This window comes from Pantherophis guttatus, chromosome 7 (assembly GCF_059756535.1).
Source record: "Pantherophis guttatus breed Tessera chromosome 7, ASM5975653v1, whole genome shotgun sequence".
Classification (NCBI taxonomy): domain Eukaryota; kingdom Metazoa; phylum Chordata; class Lepidosauria; order Squamata; family Colubridae; genus Pantherophis; species Pantherophis guttatus.
Window position 1 is genome coordinate 28,267,019 of NC_142069.1, and position 19,545 is coordinate 28,286,563.

Consider the following 19,545-nt stretch of genomic DNA (forward strand, 5'->3'; position numbering starts at 1 on the left):
TGTCCTGATTTAAAATTAATCTATTTCATCTCTGTCGATGCACTAAGAACATCAGCTATGACCTGAAGGCCAAGATGATAAAGCAAGCTAATTCCAGATTAGAACTCCCCAAAAATTTACTGAACTTCTGAAATAAAGATTTAGAATAGCTTTATTGGATGACAAGCTCACAGAACATCCTGTTCTCCAATAGGAGTCATTTTTATGCATTATCCTGGCACAGACTAATATCCTTATTATTATAGGAAATATGTAACAGTACAAGGCAGAAATAGAGCAAAATCTGTTTCCATTTTGAGACTATTTAAAACATTATGTCCATCTAATCTAGGACAACTATCAACAAAAAGGACAATGTTAAAAGTCTTCATAAATTCCTTAATTACTGATATGGTTGACCTATCACACTCTGCCATGATTTGCTAAATAAACTACTGGCTGGGTTTGAAGAGCACAGTAAGCCATTGGTCACCCACCCATTTTCATAAGGCTGGTTTCAAACTACACACTAGCCTAAGCCAAACAAATTACACTGTCCTTTATAGCAATATTTCTCAAGCTTAGTAAATTTAAGATCTTTGGACTCTCAGAATCTCTCAGCATGGTGGCTGGGGAATTTTGGGAATTGGACTTGAGACATCTTAAAGTTGCTATGGTTGAAAACACTGCTCTGTAGTAATGTGTGAAGGCAACCTCTGACCATTCTCATGTTTCTGTGACCGATACTAAAATATTTCTAACCATGTTCTATTGCTGAGTAAAAGGAGGGGGTGTTAAAAAAATAATCCATCTCAGATGACACAGAAACAAACTGAAGCATTTCACTTTCAGTAGATCCATGGTACTTCGGATTCTGTGAAGTTTTGATGTATGGTTTAAAAGTCCATAGAGGCAATAAGGATATAACTGAATTTATTAGATGCATCAAGTGGCTGGATTTTTGTTCTTTTAATTTCTTTAATATTTAAAATGCAAAGTCTGTACATTTGTGCAGAACAAAGACGCTTCATAGAGATGCTGCCTTTCTATCAGGTACTTTATTTGTTAAAGAAGAGAAAATGACTCTTTCTGCTCAGCTTCCTTATAATCAATAAAGGAAGCCTAACAAATTCCTTTAATGTTACAATCTAGCAGGGTTTTTTCCCCATAGATTTATGAAAATGGAAAAATCCATAGCAAAATCTAAATAAATTGGACATCTGGCCTGAAATTAAAACATTGTGAAATTTAAAATTTGACTTGATTTATCATTTATAGAGAATAGATTCAAAAATGAGTGGAAAGTGGCATGAAAAAGTATTTCATTGGTTCTTTTAAAAAAGCACTTCTAATGCACTGATTTCCCTCAATATGTTTGGAGATAAAATGCTTAGGCAAAAAAGAGGGGACAGTTTCTTCTCACAAAAGGCCTTGTGTCTGTTGACTAGCAAAGTTTTAATGCCAAACTCTTCCTTATTCATATTCTGTATTCAACCATATACTACTCAAGCTATACTGAACAATTTTAATTTTCCTGCAGGAGGGGAATTCTATACCAAAAGAAAATGGAATAATTACAGCTATTTTTTATTATAGATCTACTAATAAAAAGGCTCCAATCAATCAATCAATGTTTCTCTCAATTTAATTGATGACAGCAGGAGAGGCACTGAGGCTACCGTCAAAAACTGCAAATGATTTTAATCTATCACTAAACAAAGGAGGAAAGCTGCAGAGATGAAGCAGAACAACTGCTGCCATAAGCAGCAATAATTAACCACATTGGGTTTTACACTGGACAGGAACGGGAAGTGTCTCCAATATGTATGAGAAAGTACATTAAGAAGAGGCTGCTTTTTATGAAGACTTTCTTCTCATTGGGCATCTGCTAGCAGGCAGCAATCTCAAGTCTTTCTCTATCACAGAGCAATCAGCCTTTCCACCGCAGTAGGAACTATTAGCACCACTCCCCCAGAAGAAGGGGGAAGTAGGTATCATCTGCTCTCTTCAAAAAACAGATGCTAGTCCAACCATGCAATTTCTCCCATTCCCCCCTAAGGAAACATGTGTATATATATATATATATTTTAAAAAGGACAAATGGAGAAAGCCTTGGCTCAGAGAAAACAACTGTCCTTGCTGCTCAGGGTCCAATGAGTTTTTTGAGAAAAGCTTCTAATTGATCTTCATCTTTGATTCCCACAAACTTATCCACCACATCACCATTCTTCATGGCTAAGACAGTGGGTACAGCTGACACCTAAGAACAAGAGCACAAAAGAAAAGCAATAAGCACAATAATAGCTAAGCTCCACTGACCTGTGAACATAATTTCGAGAGGCAAAGCAAACATTAAAACAAAGGATATATTGAAAGGTGAATGATTAATTCTTCCTGTTAGAAAGTTTCCTGAAAATTTAGCAGTATTGAACTTCATTTTAGAAAATGTCTTTATGTCAAGACTTCTACATACAGGAATAAAAATATTCTAACTCGGAGATATTAGTAAATCCATCCCAGTTTGGTCAGTCTAACCACCAACTTTTCCCTAAATTGGTGCTATCCAGATTTGTGGTCACCTGGCACAGGCTGAAAGTTGCAGCACAATATAACTGAAAAGGCCAGAGGACCAGGAAACCTATTTTCGATTATCAAATCAATTTTAAATCAATTTTATGTTATTTACTAAGTACAAAGAGATCTTCAAGTAAAAAATGATGTATTTTTCAGAGTAGTAAAGCTGACTAATTTTAAAAATACATAGCTTTTCCACAACTGGAATGAATAGGATTTAAAACTATTAAAGATTTAAAGATGAGAAAGCTAAAACTTTCAGTCTAAAGGGACATCATCACTCTTTGAAATGAAGCTCTTCAAAAGAGATGATGAGGTAGCCTGCTTTTGTGATATGGTATGTGTAGGTGTAGAGAAACATGCTTGCCTGTTACTTCTGAATTTTATCACAAGTCTTGGCATCCCAAGTGCAGAGTGTTACAGAGCTTATTGAATGGATAAAGGCTAAGGAAGATAATCTGTGACAGTTATGATTAAATAAGCTTTTAAGCAGCTCCTTCTTCACTCCTTGGCTATTTTTGGACCAAAATTGCCATTTTTGATTCAGCAACTAATACTGTTATATATAGCAACAATTCTGAAAATACTGCTACCATACTAAGTAATTTTTCTTCACTTTTCCCTGACAGTGGTTTTATCTTGTACCAAACAGAGATATTTCCCTCTATATTTGTCTCATGTGTTTTTATACAATCTGATGAAAAAGAATTTGGCTTGGAAATTCTTTAAAAAGGAAGTTTTGAAGAAATTCTCATAGATGCAATATGGCGTTCTTTCATTGATTCAGCTTAAAAAGTAACTAAGGGACATGTGTATAATATCTTGTCTTTCATTGTACAACCATCTCTCTGGTGATTTACAACTATCCTGGCTTCCCACACTTCAATGCAATCTCAAGGGAAAACATCATGCCGGAACTTCCTCCCACTGCATTTTCAGAAATTGTGCTATCACCACAAAGGGGGAGTCATATCTTGAGTAATCCTCTGAGAATTTATCTTTGCCCTGGAAAAGTCCAGAGTCCATCCAATTTTTTCTGCCCATTTTTTTAAAGACAATTTTGGAGAACCATTTATGCGTAGCTCGTTTTAATGATGTACACAAAAGAGTCAGGAGAAAATGAATCTAGGCAGGTCTTCAGAAGCATGAAAACAGTATCAACTTTAAAACCAAGAGTGTGAAATCAGACACTAACCTTATTTGCACAGTTCTGCTTCTCACAGGGAAGATCAGAGCACTGAGGCCTGTCCTATCCTGTTCTATTCTTGTCCTCAGCTAGTCAAACACACCAGCCACAACAGCTAGCAAAAAAACATTTAGCTCCAAATACGAATTCATGCATGCATGAACGGATTTGTTGTTTTTAAATTTCTGCACTTCTGCAGCACAATGCTAAATAGCCATACAACACAGCCAAATAATGTTTTTCTCCCTCTCTCTTGCAAACCCCAAATATTATTGGTCTGTCAATATCAATGTCTAATTATCAATGACACAAACAGTAAGAGAATTGTCCAAGGAGCTCTGAATAAGCTGATGCCACAGAGTGTAATTTGGGAAAGTTTGAAAACCAAAGTTTGAAAACCCCCACCCCAAACTGTAAGCCAGTCCTTTATGCGTGCAAAGAATGATTTGAAGGAATTTATAAAAATGTCAGAAGGGGATGATACATTCCACAGCTCCTCTGGCACCCTTATCTTAGACAGCGGGTCATGTCCCATCTTTATCTTGTATGCTATTCTTCCCTGGAATGCGCTCTCTCATCAAATATGCATTCAGCTGCCCTGCATCTTGCTGCCATCAGCAATCTGTCATGTACAAACCCCAGACTCAAAGGCCTGCTTTTACTAGTCTCTGCTTTTCCTCTGCTGGCCAATGCAAGCTGATTTCTTAAGGGTGCCACACCCCATGGTAATCCAGGATGGGTTTAAAAAAGAAATACAAACTCGCACTCTGTTTAACAGTCAAATTACTCAGTTTTGTCTGATGTCCTTCAGTGCCCTCTAGGGTTCAACTCAAATACTTCAAACAGGCCTTCGAAATGCATCCCAGTGCAACCCTCCCTTCTGGCAAGAGTATAACTGTTCTAATTATATTCATTTTTATCTCTGTCTTTTGGGGGCCAAATAAAATAGAAGAGGTTGAGGCAAGGACTCAGCACTCCTTTTGCCAAATTGCCATTTCATTTGCAGAGGGAGAATCGGACTTTTTTTAAAAAAAACACACAAAAAACTGCTCCAAAGTCACATGGGAAAAACTGGTGGCTCAGCTTTGACTGTGGACAGTAGAATGGAGGAACCATTCTTCTGAGCTGCATCTTAAAACTATTCAGTTTCTGAGTGCAGATCAATATAGATCAATCAGATGCTGTCTTCCAATCGCTTTGTATCAAACCAAGACCTGCTCAGCCTCTGTAGTTAAAATTGTATTGAGCCTTAGAAAACAAGTTGAAGTAGAAGGCAGTGATCAAAAGCAGGAATACAGCAATGGCAAAATTAACACTATATATTCACAACAGAATTTAAGCAAGAATAGTTGTTAACGTGCTGGTCTAAATACTAGTCCCACTTTAGGATTGAAAGCAGCTGGGTGGCTTTGGGCCAATCACTCTCTTAGCCCAACTCACTTCATAGGATGGTTGTGTGTGTGAGAGAGAATAAAAGGAAGAAAGAGTATTATGTTCGCCACCTTGTAAAAATAATAAAGGTGGGATAACTACCTAAAAAGTAAAACAAATGATTAAAAATTATGTGTAGCAACTAGTTTGTGTCCTAAGAGAGCCTAAATATTTAGAAACACCACAAATTAGTAGATGCCCCAAAAGGAGAGAATCAGAAACCAAATAGCCTTTTGTTCCTTTTCTTTTTAAACTTGTTCTTGTCTTTTTGTTGCTGTTTAATTTGGTTTATTATTTTTTAACACGGACAAACAATAAGTAACAATATAGTGGATTAAGCGTTCAGCTTAAGACATAAATATTTTGATGTAATTTGCAGCGGTTTACTAATGCTCTTAGCTTTGGATGTAAAATTTAAACAACCTTATGCTTATTGAAATAATTTCAAATAATAGTTAACACTGACATGGATCTCTTTTTTTCCTCTATCCTTAAAAGTCACTATCATTAGATCAATCTAATAATCTATAGGTCAATACATAGAATAATATTATAAAACGTATTTTTAAAAAAGAACTCTAAAAAGGGTCCCCAACCAGTGGTGGGCAGCTGCTGGTTCGGGAGAAGCGGTAGTTCCAACGATCAGCTGGCCCCGCCTACCCTATCCTGTCCTATATTTCCTTCTTTCTGGTTTAGCTGATTCACGCTGCACAGCTGATTTCCACACCTCCGCTGTTCTACTTACCGGGGCTGCCTTAGAAGGTAAGCAGCTGAGCTTCAGCTTGCTGAATTTTGAACGCTGTGTGCAAGCTCAGCAAACCAGTTGTTAAACCAGTAGCATCCCACCACTGTCCCCAACCCCTGGGCCATGGCCCACTACTGGGTCATGGCATATTTGGCATTGGGCTGTGTGAGTGGCTGGCTGGAGTGTGCACATAGCTCAACTTTTGCAAGCGGCAGGCCGGTGGACACTCACGTCCATACGCGGCAGGCCGGTGGACACTCACGTCCATACGTAGCAGGCCAGTGGACACTCAGGCTGGCCCCCCACTTGCACAAGAACTGCATGCATGCACGTGCTGCGACGCCACTCGCACAAGGGCTGCATGTGCATGCCAACCCAATTCTCCTCTACCTTCCCCAAGCCGGGCTGCCAAGCTGCAAAGGTTGGGGACCGCTGCTCTCAAAAACAGGGATGACAACAGAAGAGGATCCATTCTTTATCAAAGGGCAAATACTCCTTAGCCCAGCCTTCCCTAGTCTAGTCCTAGACACTGCCTTAAAGTCGCCAGGATTCTTAGCTAGGAATACTGTTTTTGGCATTAAGAGAGCCATAGCGAGAACTTTGTGAGGCTGGCTGTGATGAAAATAGGACATCCAAAAACACCAAAGAACATATGGTGTGGCAATTCAAACCCGATTCTTGCCAATCCAAGTTCAACATTTTAACCTGTATATCACACTGACTGTTTTTAACAATGCAAGAAATGTCATGTACATGAAAAAAAATAGTGGAAGTGGGGAACATTTGTCCCAAAGCTATTTCAACTACAATCTCCAAAATCTCCACCTGATATCAGCTGGCTGAGTGTTATAGTTCATTCCAGAGCAAGGGTATCAAACTGAATTTCTTCAAAGGCCGGATCAGCATTGTAGCACACCAACACTTTGCCAGCCAAAATGGGGGGCAGGGGCCACATGTGAGGGCCCCCTGCACCCCATCCTTGGCCTGCACGGCCTCCTGCAGCACATTGCTGGCCAAAACAGGACTGTGTTTTGGGGGGGCTGCGTGAGGGCCCCCGTGCCCCATATTGGCTTCCAGAGGCACCGTAGGCCAGTCCTTTGCTATTTCCAGGCCAGCCCCATGGGCCAGATTTAAGCATCCTGTGGGCTGGATGCACGTCACGGGCCTTGAGTTTGGCACCCCTGTTCTAGAGGATGCTAATATGTTTCCTTTTAATATGCTTAGGGTTCGTATGCAGGCTAATGGGCTTTCATATTTTTTTCATAAAAATTCCAAAACCATGTTTTTCTTTAACCTGCTCTTTAACTTGCTCAGTACCCCGTTAAGGACTATGGTTGTTTAATTCACACCAGCTACAGAGCATGTAGCTGACATTTATGTTCTGGACATGACACACTTATTGTTGCTCTATTACTGTTGCTCCTGAGGAACTGGACAGAATCCTAGAGGGTATGGGTACAAGCACCTGTGTTTTAGATCCATGTCCCTCCTGGGTTGTGAAAGCTTCCCAGGAGGTGACATGTGGTTGGGTTCTAGTGGTGATTAATGCTTCTCTGTGGGAGGGGGTGGTGGCCCAGTCTTTTAAGGAGGCTGTGGTCTGCCCTCTTCTTAAGACCCCCTTCTATTGGGTACCATCCTGTGTCCAATCTTTCCTTTCTAGAGGTTGTTGAGAAGATGGTTGCATGGAAGCTCCTGAAGTTTCTGGATGAAATGGATTATCTGGACCCTTTACAGTCAGGCCTAGACATGAAATGGAAATGGCACTGGTTGTGCTTTTTGATGACCTCTGGTGGGAGTGGGCAGGGGGTAGTGTGTCCATCCTTGCTAAGCTTCTGGGCAAGATCATCTGCTGCCGTGGATTGAGATATCATCAATATGGTGATGACACTGAGCTGTATGTCTCAGCCCATGGAGAGTTAGGTGATGCTGTGACTTCCCTCTTGCAGTGCCTGGATGGGGAGCAACGGGCTGAAACTGCACCTTGCAAGACGGAATGGCTCTGAGTTTGGGATTCTTTGCTCCATAAAGAATTGTCATCTCTGGTGTTGGATGGGGTGGCACTGCCCCAAGCAGACCCGTGTGTTGTCTGGGGGTTGTTTTGGACTCATGACTCCTGCTTGAACAAGTGGCAATCATGGCCAGGAGGCCCAGTTATGCCCTTTCTGGACAAACAACCACTGCTCAGTTTTTCCTGCCCTAGTTATCTTCCGTCTTGACTATTGCGACAATACTCTATATGCAACAGCCCTTGGAAAGCATACGCAAGTTTCAATTGATTCAAAATGTGGTGGTCTGCATGGTTATGCACAAGCCTAGATTTGCACAAGCTGCCAATTTGCTTCTGGGTCCAATTCAAGGTGCCGGTTGTCACTTCAAAGCCCTACATGGGCTGGGACCAAGTTATTTGAAATACTGTCTTTTTCCAGTCATACCTGACCCACAAGAGTAGGGAGGCAGGGAATGCTACGGATCCCCTCCCCTAAGGTGGTCCATCTAGTGATACCAAGAAAAAGGGTCTGCTCCACGGTAGCTCCCTCCCTGTGGAACATCATCCATGTGGATACAAGACTGGCTTCCACTTTGACCCTCTTTTGCAATGCCCTAAAGACATGGTTCTGCCAGTGGGCCTGGAGATCCCAGAGTGATATGGAGCTCATCAAGAGGCTTGATTATTGTTGTTGCCAGTGATGAAGTGGAGGATTAGTGTTTTTGGTTGGGCGGCCATATACATTTTCTTAAATAAATAAATTTTCCACTTTGTTCTTTTTCACTTGCACTCCAATCTGCTCAGCAGTTGCCCCAAGAGAAGAGTTATCAGCCTTAGAGTAGGACTGAAGAAACTGGAGCATAGCAGAAATTGGAAAGATGGAAACATGTCAGTACAAGAAAAAAGTTCAAGGAAAGGTGGCTACAGGCTGAGGCAGGTCCCTCTTCCTACTTTTGTAGCAAGCTTTGATGGGCTCATATTGCAAAAAGCCCTCACTTAAAGAGGGAAAGGACATTCTAAATCAGAGGACAAGGAAATGTCAGAATTGGTTCATCATTTATCATATGGTGTAATTTTCATGGGGCAGCAAACCAGCCTTGCCCAACCTGACATCCATAAAGTGTTTAAGGATGAGAATTCCCAGCCAGACTTGGTCAAGGCTGTAGTAAAAAATAAATCTGCAGGAAATCAAAGGTCTCTTCACTCAGAATGGTTCTGACAACACAGCAGAGAAAGGGCCCTGTCCCTAGGTGTTCAAACTCCTTCCCAATTTGGAAACTAGACAATAAATCATTGCTTTGCAATGTATCCCTTCTAGGAAGAATCCTTGCAGGTTTGTTTTTTTAAGATCAGGAAACAGTTCATGGATGGTTGCTCCTCTGGGACAACTTGGAGCCAGGAGCAAGCCAGGACTTATGTGAAGAATGCACAAGCATTCCAAGCATACAAAGGGGGAGTCTCTCACTCTCTTCTAAAGAATGTGTTCCAGAGAGGGTATTGTGAAATGCTGGGGCCTAGATATCAGCTGTCTTGTAAACAGAAGTGGGTGAGGGCAGCAAAGAGGAGTGGGAAGTTTACTGGCAATTTGTTGACAATCCACAGCATTGTAAAGGGAACTTTGAAAAGCCCTAGGAGGAGGAAATTATTTAGGATCTTAAGAACTCAATCAGAGGGATCTGCCTGATGAAACTGCATTGCAGTTATGGATTGCTTGCATCAGGTTCAGCATATATTGCTCGTTTCCAATGGTACCAACTTTTCAAGTTTTTAAGTAGCTCGGTCTCCTTCTCTCTCCATGTAATGAAAATACTGGGATATAAGCCCAGACCTTCTGCATACCACTGAGCTGTATGTTTATCTCTCAGTGGGGTGCAAGTAGTGAGGGAAATCTAAGTTTCCATCTCGTATTTTTATGTCTTCTGCATTTTTTTCAACTTTTACAACAAGATAAACAAAATTTAGAAATACATGGGTTCTTCAGGTGGAAACTGTGGTAAAGTCCTGCTGCTCATAAATATTGAATATAGATTTGTAAAGAATTCTGCAAAGCAAAATTAATTTCCTGCTCCCTTCTTCGCCCTGTGTTCAGAAAGAGTTGCTATGTCTTACTGTTTTCTAGAGATGGATTTTTTTTTTTAAGATTATGGATCTTGTATCAGAGGTTATTATAAATTCTTCCTTGTCCAATCCTTAATAGTAGAGGTGAGGTGTCTTCTGAGTTGAGCTTAATTGATGGAAATTTCAGACATGTTCACAGAGTATTCTTGGCCATGGGCCTGAGGCAGGGGTGGGTTCTACTTACCTTTACTACCGGTTCACAATGGGACCACGCGTGTGTGCTCACTTCGCTCGCGTTCTGATGACATCGGGGTCGGTGGGCAGAGCCTCCCTCCGGTTTTACTACTGGTTCTATAGAACCAGTCCGAACCGGGGGCAACCCACCACTGGCCTGAGGTTGGATTCTGTGGCCTTCTTTCAGCATCATTTTTGATCTCCCAATCTCCTGCTCTTTGGCCCTGATATTTCCCTGGTAATCTTCCATCAAATATTAACCTGGTGCAAACTAATTTAGTTTCCAAATCCAGACAAAGTCAGCCAGAGCTTTATTAAAGCTAAAGTCTCATTTGGACCAAGCTTGTCTCCCGGTGACTTCATGGACAATCTATGCAGAGGTTTTGTTTTTGTTTTTGTTTTGGGGGCGGGCAACAATGCCAAAATAGTTTGCCATTTCCTTTCCCAGGGATGTTCTTTATAATCTAGTGCTAGATTATATTTCTCACTATTCCCGAGTAATTAGCCGAAGGCTACTCTAAGCCCAATAACACTGGCCTACCTAATGATTTTCTTTTTCCTTCATGAGCCAGTCATTCTTTAGTTCAGTTTCCCAGACAATGAAGATCAATATGTCTCACTATTTAAAAAAATGCCTCATACACCATTACGGATGCGTCTTGATTTCGGACCTAGAATTGCTGTAACTCTTTTGCTATATCTCCCACAATTTATTTAATTCCAGCCCTATTATTTCCTACCCTAGGTAGGTTAAATTTGCGACTGTGCAAATTCTGGAAATAGTAATCCAGTACATCTGGAGATGAACAGATTGGGGAAAACTGAACTACAATCTTTCTCGTTTTTATTTTATTTGTGCTATATGCCAAGCAGTCACAGATTCTATTACTCCTTCTTGCCAAAATCTGAGATAGTGGTCAGAACAAACAAAAATAAACTAGCTTAGCTCTACACAATATGCAGGTGTTGCAGGGACATACCTCATATTCAAGGGCAAGATCAGTATGATCATCAATGTCCACTTTCGCCATCAGAATCTTCCCCTCATGTTTGGACACGACCTTTTCTAGTCTGGGACCCAGGATTTTGCAGGGACCACACCATCTCAGAACAAAGAAAGACATTAGAGTTTAATGAGGAAAAAGCAATATTAACAGGTTTTTTAAAAAGATACTTCCCAAAGGATAAGGATAAGCATCTGCCTTTAAGAAGAAGCCTCTGTATATTGAACTATCAGGTTTAATAGTGATGCCTGGACTGTTACATTAAGAGATGATATACGAGTCTGCATTTTGTTTTGTAGTCTATGTGCCAAGATTTAAAAGCTGCTGTTTACAAACTGCTCAGAATATATTACTCAGGGTATCCGTAAGCCTCTTGCGTATTGTTTATGCTCAGGGTAAATAAGAGCAGCAAAAAAACAACAACCCTATATTTACTAAAACCATTTCAGAATCTCATGAGTCTTCTTGCCAACAGAAACTCACATTTCTTTCCAAAAAGGAGAAGAAAACTATATTAAAGAGGGCACACAAAGTTATCATCCAAACTAACAAGGCAGCTCGTAATCTTGCATTTACTATATGTCAGTCTCTTTTTCTACCCATGTACAAACCAATGAAAGAAGAGCACCATCCATGATCACGTGCAAAGATCTTGCTTATTTGTTTTACTGGTGTATACTTTGCAGTAATTTGTTCCCAAATATTGTACAACAGGCAAAATAGACATTTGAACAAGGACAAGTAAGGGACAAGGTTCATATCTTCTATACTAATTTGTCTGTTTGAACGAGAAGTTTAAGCCATCACAGTTCTTAGTTATAGCTACTGTAGTTTATACAGTTAACTTTTCATAATGGAAAGTCTTTCACACATGCTGTTGGTAAAAAAAAAAAAAAAATCAACATGAAATGAAAATATGATGCTAAATTGTTGGCCTGGTGGGTTTTGATCTGATTTTTACATACTAGAACTTGTTTTTTGCTGCAGCTATTCTGATCTTACATCATTGAAACATTGTATGATGATGATGATGATGATGATGATTAGGGCTCGATGACTATGTCCCCTATTTCAAGATCATTCAACCACTGTCCAGAGACAAAAATCAGATCCAGAGTGTGTCCCCCCGTGTGAGTAGGGCCTTGAACTAACTGGGTCAGGTCCATGGCCATCATGGAAGTCATGAACTCCCGAGCCGCCACAGACGTTTCACCGACTGATGGCAGGTTGAAATCCCCCATGACCAGAAGCCTGGGGGTATCAACCGCCATCCCGGCTATCACGTTGAGCAGTTCGGGCAGGGCCGCTGCCACGTGGCAGGGAGCCAGGTACATAGTTAGCAAGTCCATCTGCACCCCACGACCCCACTTCACAAGGAGCGATTCACATCCGGCTATCTGAGGTACAGTGGTCTCCCTCGGACAAAGACTTTCTTCAATAATGACCGCCACCCGCCACCCGCCCCCTGCCCCTACCCTGAGCTCTTGGCTGATGGAATGCCTGGAAACTGGATAAATTAGTACTTGCTAAAACAAATTCTCAGTATCACAACATCGTTTACAATTTCTTGTAGCTCTGGAAACTGATACTATATTACAGGATGCTTTAGCATACTGAGCCACTATTGAAGTTTTCAGATGTTACAGCCACAGCAGGGTCTTGTGAGAACAAGCATTCAGCAGTTAGTCTGTGTTAGGCATTTACATTGTTTCAAAGAATGAAAAAAGAAAGTCCTAAGGGAATCAGAAAATGGTTTCATTATCTTATATATGGAGAAAAATAATACAGACGTAATAAAGTATCTAAAAAACCCCCACCCCAAATCAATATTTCATTATCTATGCTCATCAGTAAAAAAAATTCTGGAGCAACACAGAACTGCAAGAAAGTATATCATTTAAATAACTTCACAGAAGTCTGTAGAGTGAATTTAGTGCTATAAAATAATCTTAGCTATGATCCCACTTTTGTGTGTACTATTCAAACTGCCACTCCCTCAATAAATGCATAAGATTGATAAGGCAAAAAATTGCTGAATAGAATTCACCATTCATTTGTGACAAATTAACAGGAATTGTAGTCCAGCAGCCAAGTAGGGAAAGAAAAACCGTTTAAAATGGGATGGTATATGTAGTTTACCTTTCCTACAAGGACTTTGAAACTGAAGTACTTCCTGATTTGACTCTTTCTTTTTGATGTTTTTGGTGTCAGCTGTACAATGGAAATTAGGAATCAAGAGAGCAGGAAACGTATGTCAAAATTTAAATGTACCTATTCCTGCTGGTGTTCTGAAAGTTTTTTGTTTGGTTTAAAAAAAAAATCTTCTGTGGAAAAGGATACATCTTTTGTCCATTATCTTCAACATGGTTTATATCCCATTCTACCACACTTACTTCATTTCACATCATCTCATCTTTTTTCGTATCATTTGTTTTATATTTAGAAATAGGAAGGAGGTTAACAGTCGGTAAATGTTTCAAGCTTCTAATAATCAGATGAGGATTATATTCCCGTAAAAAAAAAGGCACTTGAGATTGCATTATAAAAGCATCTGTATGCTTTCCTCCATTAATTGGTAGAACCATATCCAAGTCTTAGTGCCTTATTGTTATTGATTAGCTAATGCTCTGCTAACTTGTATCTGCCTATGCTCTGATGAAAGCTCTGATGAAAACTAAATATGCAGCTGCTTTTTCAAAAAGTTGAAGAGCACCAATGGCTTTTTTCAGTGTTTCATGAGAAAAAGAATTGTAAGATGACATTTAAAATGTTAACTCTACTCAAATGAGTAAAACAGGGGTTCCCAAACTCCGGGCCAGGGCCTGTTTGAAACCAGGCCATATGAGCAATGGGCAAGTGCGTGTGCACACAAAGCTCCACTCAAGCTAGTGACAGGGCCTTGAACTTGTGCATGAAACTCCACTTGTGCAAGTGGCAGCCTCTTGTGCCAACACACGAAGTTCCACTTGTGAGTGGGAGGAACTCATGCGCAAAGCCCCATTTGAACAAATGGAGCTTCACATGAGCATTCTCTACTCACTCGAGAGGAGCTCCATGCACAAACACAAGCGCCCCCCGCTCACGCAAATGGAGCTTTGTGCATGAGTGCAAGCACACTCCACTTATGAATGAAGCTCCACTCACATAAGGGGCATATACTTGTGCTTCCCCGTGAAGCTCCAATCGACCAAGTAGAGAAAGCTCGTGCTTGAAGCACCATACATGCAAATGGAGTTTTCGTGTAAGCACAAGCACCCTCTGCTCAAGCAAATGGAGCTTCGTGCACAAGCCAAGGGCCCACTGTTTGTGTGCAGCTTTGTGCATAAGTGGAGGATGCTTGCCCTCCTGAATAAAGCTCCATTTGTGCAAGCAGTGGGCCCTTGCATTCTGCACAAGCAGAGAGTGCTTGAGCAGAGGCCACTTGTGCATGAAACTCCATTTGTGCACAAACATCCTCCACTCCTGCCACTGGAGCTTCATGTGCAAGTGCAAAGGTTTGCTGCTCGCACAAATAGAGCTTCGTATGCAAGCACAAGCACCCTCTGCTCAAGCACTCTCCACTCGCACAAGTTGAGCTTTGTGTGCAAACACAAGAGCCCACTCCTCGCATGAATGGAGCTTCATGGGTGAGTGGAGGGTGCTTGCACTGCTGCACGAAGCTGCATTCGCCCGAGTGGTGGGCCTTTGCTCTCACGCACGAAGCTCCACTTATGCGAGTGAAGGGCACTTGTGCTTGCATGCAAAGTTCCATTTAAATGAGTGGTTGCGTGCAAAGTTCTATTTGCACAAATGAAGCTTCACATGCGAGTGCCCCTCACATGCACAAGTGGAGCATCGGGTGGGAATACAAGGGTGGAGTGGAGGGCCGCACATCTGCCGCTCACACCAACTGAGCTGTGTGCGTGCCACTGACACATCCCATCCGCGCTGGGTGCCAAGGTGGAAAAGTGAGGACCACTGGTTTATATATTGCCAAGTAAGAGAAAAGGAGGATGTAAAAAGTAATCAACTAGTATAGCTTTTCAGTTATTTTATGGCATCTACAGTAGGTAACCCGAGACAGACTGTAGCTAGCCCATTTGGGGCCAAAACCCTCCATACAACATAGTCTATAATACATATATAGCACACTAAGGATTTTGACAGCTTTGTAACAAAGACATATACACCATACTTACTGGGCATGGAAATCTATCACCACTGGTTTTTGACTTTTCAAAACTCTGTCTTGGAAGTCATTCTCATCCTGGATGTTAAAAGTATGCCAACAGACCTGAGTAGTAGAAAATGTCCTAGTCTGTGAAGGCATGAGAGGAGAAGCAAAGGAAGTACACCAGGGTTTCCTGCACGGCAGAGTTGAAACTCTGTACAGAAGCAATGAAGGTCTGGGATGAAGCACCGGCTTGAGACGCTTGACCGGAATAGACAATGATCTGAAGAGATTTTGGGCCATCTAGGAATAAGACAAACAAAAGCATCATAAGGAGCAAACAGTGACCGTATAAACTTCCTACATTTTCACTGCCCTCTAGCCTACCCATTCTGTTGCTGTTTCCCAACTGATTCCAAAAGTTCCCATTCACCTCCCTCAACTATTGCCAATTTCCCAAAAGAGTTTCCTTTGATAAACATCTTTGCTGTGTTCAATTTCGGCTATATCATTATTCCCAATAATACTTGGACTACCTTATTTGCATTCTCCTGCAACTCAGTGTATTTTATACATGCCATGTATTGCTTAAAATATGCTCATATTTTTATTTTACAGTATATGTTGTGGGCACACCTACACACTGGGCAATTGTCAAGTCCTTTCCTCTAGCTGGCTATCACACATTTCTCCATTTGAAATATATACTATGGGCTGCCTAGTTTTATTATGAAATGGCAAAAGCTAGATTCCATACTAGAATTGTTAATGAAAAAAAACTGTCTTTAATTTTTGGAATCATGAACCAGCCTTTAAAGCACTATAGAAGTTTCTCAAGAACTCCAGATTTTCTGAGGTGCAACATACTGGCCTATTTTCTAAGCCTATCAACTTAATTGCTCTTGGTTTCCCCATCCTATGGTCTAAGCCAGGAGTGAATCATTTGCTTTGATTTGCTGTTCCTTTTACCTGAAAGCAAGGCCTTCTGTCCTGGGACATCATGGTTCTGGTATATTATTGAAATATACTTATTGACATAAAACAAATAGCCTTCTTTTTAAATAGCACATCATTATTACTACATTAACCGAGTATCACAGTGAAGCTAAATTATTTACAATTTTAATTATAAATAATGGATAAGGTTAAGTGATACTAAACAACTTGCCAATGCCATTCAAAGAGATTCATTTCCAATATATTCTGTCTGGTGGACAACCATAACACAGTTGTTTTGCTACTCTGTCTATAAAGTATTGATAGAGACTTGAAAGAAGTATCGCAGCCAGGATGCATGGCTATATTAATATTGCAGCAGTTTTACGCTTATATTATCTAGACCACACAACCATTTTGTTAACAGCATTATTCCACAACAGCAAACTACTTTCATGCAAACTAGAAATAAGCATAGTGGATTGTTGAGGGGTTTGGGAGAGAAGATGGAGTATCTGTTTTAAAATTCATTTTCTCTAAAATTTCACATTTTATTAATCATTTTACATTCAAAATCAACATTTTCAAAATTTACTAAAGTTTGCGAGAAAAAATTAAGAGCCCATTAACCGTCAAATTTGTTTTATTCAAGCAAATTCAAAACTGGGTCAATATTTTTTCCAGAATACTTCTTTTTTTGGGGGGGGGCTATATATATATGAAATGCAACTTACTTCCTTGTCTTAATTTAAATCTATGCTCACTAACTCCTTAGCCTGGATGTTTTGGCATTCACCAAAGCAAACTTGTAGCTAATGTAAAACACCTTTTTGGTGGACTAGAGGGAAAGTTATGAATCGAGCTGCATTTACTAGATTTCTGAATATTATCATTTTGAAAAGGGTCAGAAATTCTGCCAAAAAAAAAAAAAAATACACTGGCAGTGCTACCCGGTTCGTTCAACTCCTCTTATTGTAACCTGGGTTTCTGCACCGTCCTGAAAATAAGTTCTTTATCCCAAAATCTTACTTCCTGGTCTGAAAAGTCCCCCCCCCCTTCCTCACAAGCTTAAGACACGTGGTTGCAGGGATGAGGCAATGGCACTCTGCACATGTTCGAAGGTCCTCCTCTCTTTAGTATTAGGACAGCTCCTCGAGGAGTAAGCAGCTCTGTTGAAAATTAAACACAGCCTGCCTGCCTCTCAGCCTCCCACTGGTATCCCCATTTCTTCAGCCAACTATTTCCCACTTGCAGACAGCCCTGAATATTGTACGCCGTCCTCATTAGACCACCTTCCCCTCCACTGTGAAGAGTGACTCTTAAGGGCTCCCTTATCCCCGACTTGAAAATAATAATAATAATAATAATAATAATAATAATAATAATAATAATAATAATAATAATAATAATAATAATAATAATAAAGACCGTCGAGGGAACCGCTTCCCCCCCCCCCCCATCCCACCTCTCACCTTCACACCCCCCGCAGAGCCTCTCGCGGCCACCCTGGAGAATCAAAAAGCTGAACGATCTTCCGGGAGCTGATTGGACGAAAGGACGCAGCTTTCAGAACGCAACCATAACTACTCTCGTGGTGATTGGCTGTTGAAAGAACGCTCGTTTGACAACTTTGGTAGTGGATTGGGTAAGGCGGAGAGCAGTAAGCATATCCTATGTCCTTATTGGTTAGAGAGAAAGCGAAGTAGCTGTTCAGCCTGGGTGGTGATTGGCTCGCGGGGAAATCTGACCTCGCCGCCTCTACTTTACTGCACCAATGGCGGACCTGCATTCGGCTCTGTGTTTGCTCAAGTTCGCTGCGGTCGGGGTGGAAGTACCGGGGCTGTGCCGGCGGCTCCTTTAACGGACTGAAATGTGAAGTAAAAGCTTTTGGTCTTTAGGTTTCTTAAAGCGCCCGTGTTCGTGCTTGGCTTAGTTAATTGGTTTCTGAAATTAATTATTAGTAACTGTAACCTCCTATTATGCTGACTTTTTAAATATAAATCTAAACTCAAAACGTCTCTCTGGTTTCTGGGTCAGCCTCTTAACCGGTACATCAAAGTGGCAACAATCTGCACCGAATTTCATTCATTGATATTATGAACAGCATAAACAATTCTATTAAAACTGGAGAAAGATAACGGCTCCGTTGTTGAGGTAGCATTTTTAAACATTCTCCCTTCAATTAGGATGTTTTTTTAAAAAAAGATATTCATTATAGGATCCTATCCTATTCCTGTGTGTGAGTGTGCGCGTGTGAGAGCGAGATCTCAATATATAGTTTATTGTGTGTTGCCCCAAGTTGCCTCCAGTGAGCAAGGCAGCTATATAAATGTGTTTCCGTGCATTATGCATTTCATATACATATTACACTTGCCAAGTTTCAATATAAACCACAAAGTTTGTTCAATAGCCGTTATATAATTTGATTTAAAAAGCTATGCATTAATTCATCACTTCATTGTGTTGCAAACTGCTTGCTGGTTTTATAAAACTTGCTCTTATGTCATAATGTAGTTTATTATTATATTATTAAATGTCCAGAGAAGGGGCTTTTCCTACTGTTACTACAACAGTATTACACAAATTATCTTCAACAATGTTGCTCCGGGTCTGTTTTTGTAGAATTGCAGTATTTAAATTTTTCCTTTTAAAAGGCAAAATGGAGCTAATTTTTAATCCTCATGTGTCTTTTTGGGGCCAAAGGCAGCACTTCAGCTTTGAATGTAAGCTACATTCCAGTTTGTGTGATATAAAAATTAATTGATGTAATTATTTAAATTAAATATTAAATATGACAGCTTATTCCTATATTTTGAATTTTCTTTTTATCATTTAAGAATTACAGTTCAGTGGTGCCTTTGAGAATGGCTCTGCATTCATATCCAACAAAAGATTGAAGCATTAAAGTCTGAATGCAAAAGCAGACACAAAAAGATGGAGCATAAAAACAAATAGACAAGAAGCAAACAGCATGTGGTTAAATTTTTAGCTTCTAAACCCTTTGAGATTAAACACTTAAAAACTCAAATATGATGTTTGGATCTACCAGAGCCACAAACCAAGATTCTGAAGAAGCGATAATTCAAAATGTTATTAATAATTTGTGTGGGGAAATGCAAGAGGGCAATTTACCTCACTTTTTTTGTTGTTTTCAGACCTTACAAAATATTGCTCTGTTGAGATTACTTTTTTAGTACATACAGGTAATCTTTGCTTAGCTATTGGCTGAGGTAGCAGTGGATCTCCCCAAGCATTTTACAA

The 19,545-nt window shown here is 40.4% G+C and overlaps 1 protein-coding gene across 1 annotated transcript; it reads right to left on the reverse strand.

Annotated features, from left to right (window-relative positions):
• Nucleotides 1-133: 133 nt before the first annotated feature.
• Nucleotides 134-17,899, reverse strand: TXN2 (thioredoxin 2). Its single transcript, XM_034403504.2, has 4 exons — nucleotides 17,757-17,899; nucleotides 15,377-15,651; nucleotides 11,175-11,298; nucleotides 134-2,239 (listed from the first exon to the last, which is right to left on the reverse strand). The coding sequence occupies exons 2-4, from the start codon at nucleotides 15,649-15,651 to the stop codon at nucleotides 2,123-2,125; spliced, it is 516 nt and encodes a 171-aa protein (XP_034259395.1). The 5' UTR covers nucleotides 17,757-17,899; the 3' UTR covers nucleotides 134-2,122.
• Nucleotides 17,900-19,545: the final 1,646 nt, after the last annotated feature.

Excerpts from the sequence above, each read along its gene's own strand:
- TXN2 (XM_034403504.2), bottom strand. The coding sequence starts at position 15,651 with ATGGCCCAAAATCTCTTCAGATCATTGTCTATTCCGGTCAAGCGTCTC. Across the intron at positions 11,299-15,376 it reads GTGATAGATTTCCATGCCCA|ATGGTGTGGTCCCTGCAAAA; the intron begins GTAAGTATGGTG and ends CTTTGTTCTGAG. Across the intron at positions 2,240-11,174 it reads ATCTTGCCCTTGAATATGAG|GTGTCAGCTGTACCCACTGT; the intron begins GTATGTCCCTGC and ends TCTTGTTCTTAG.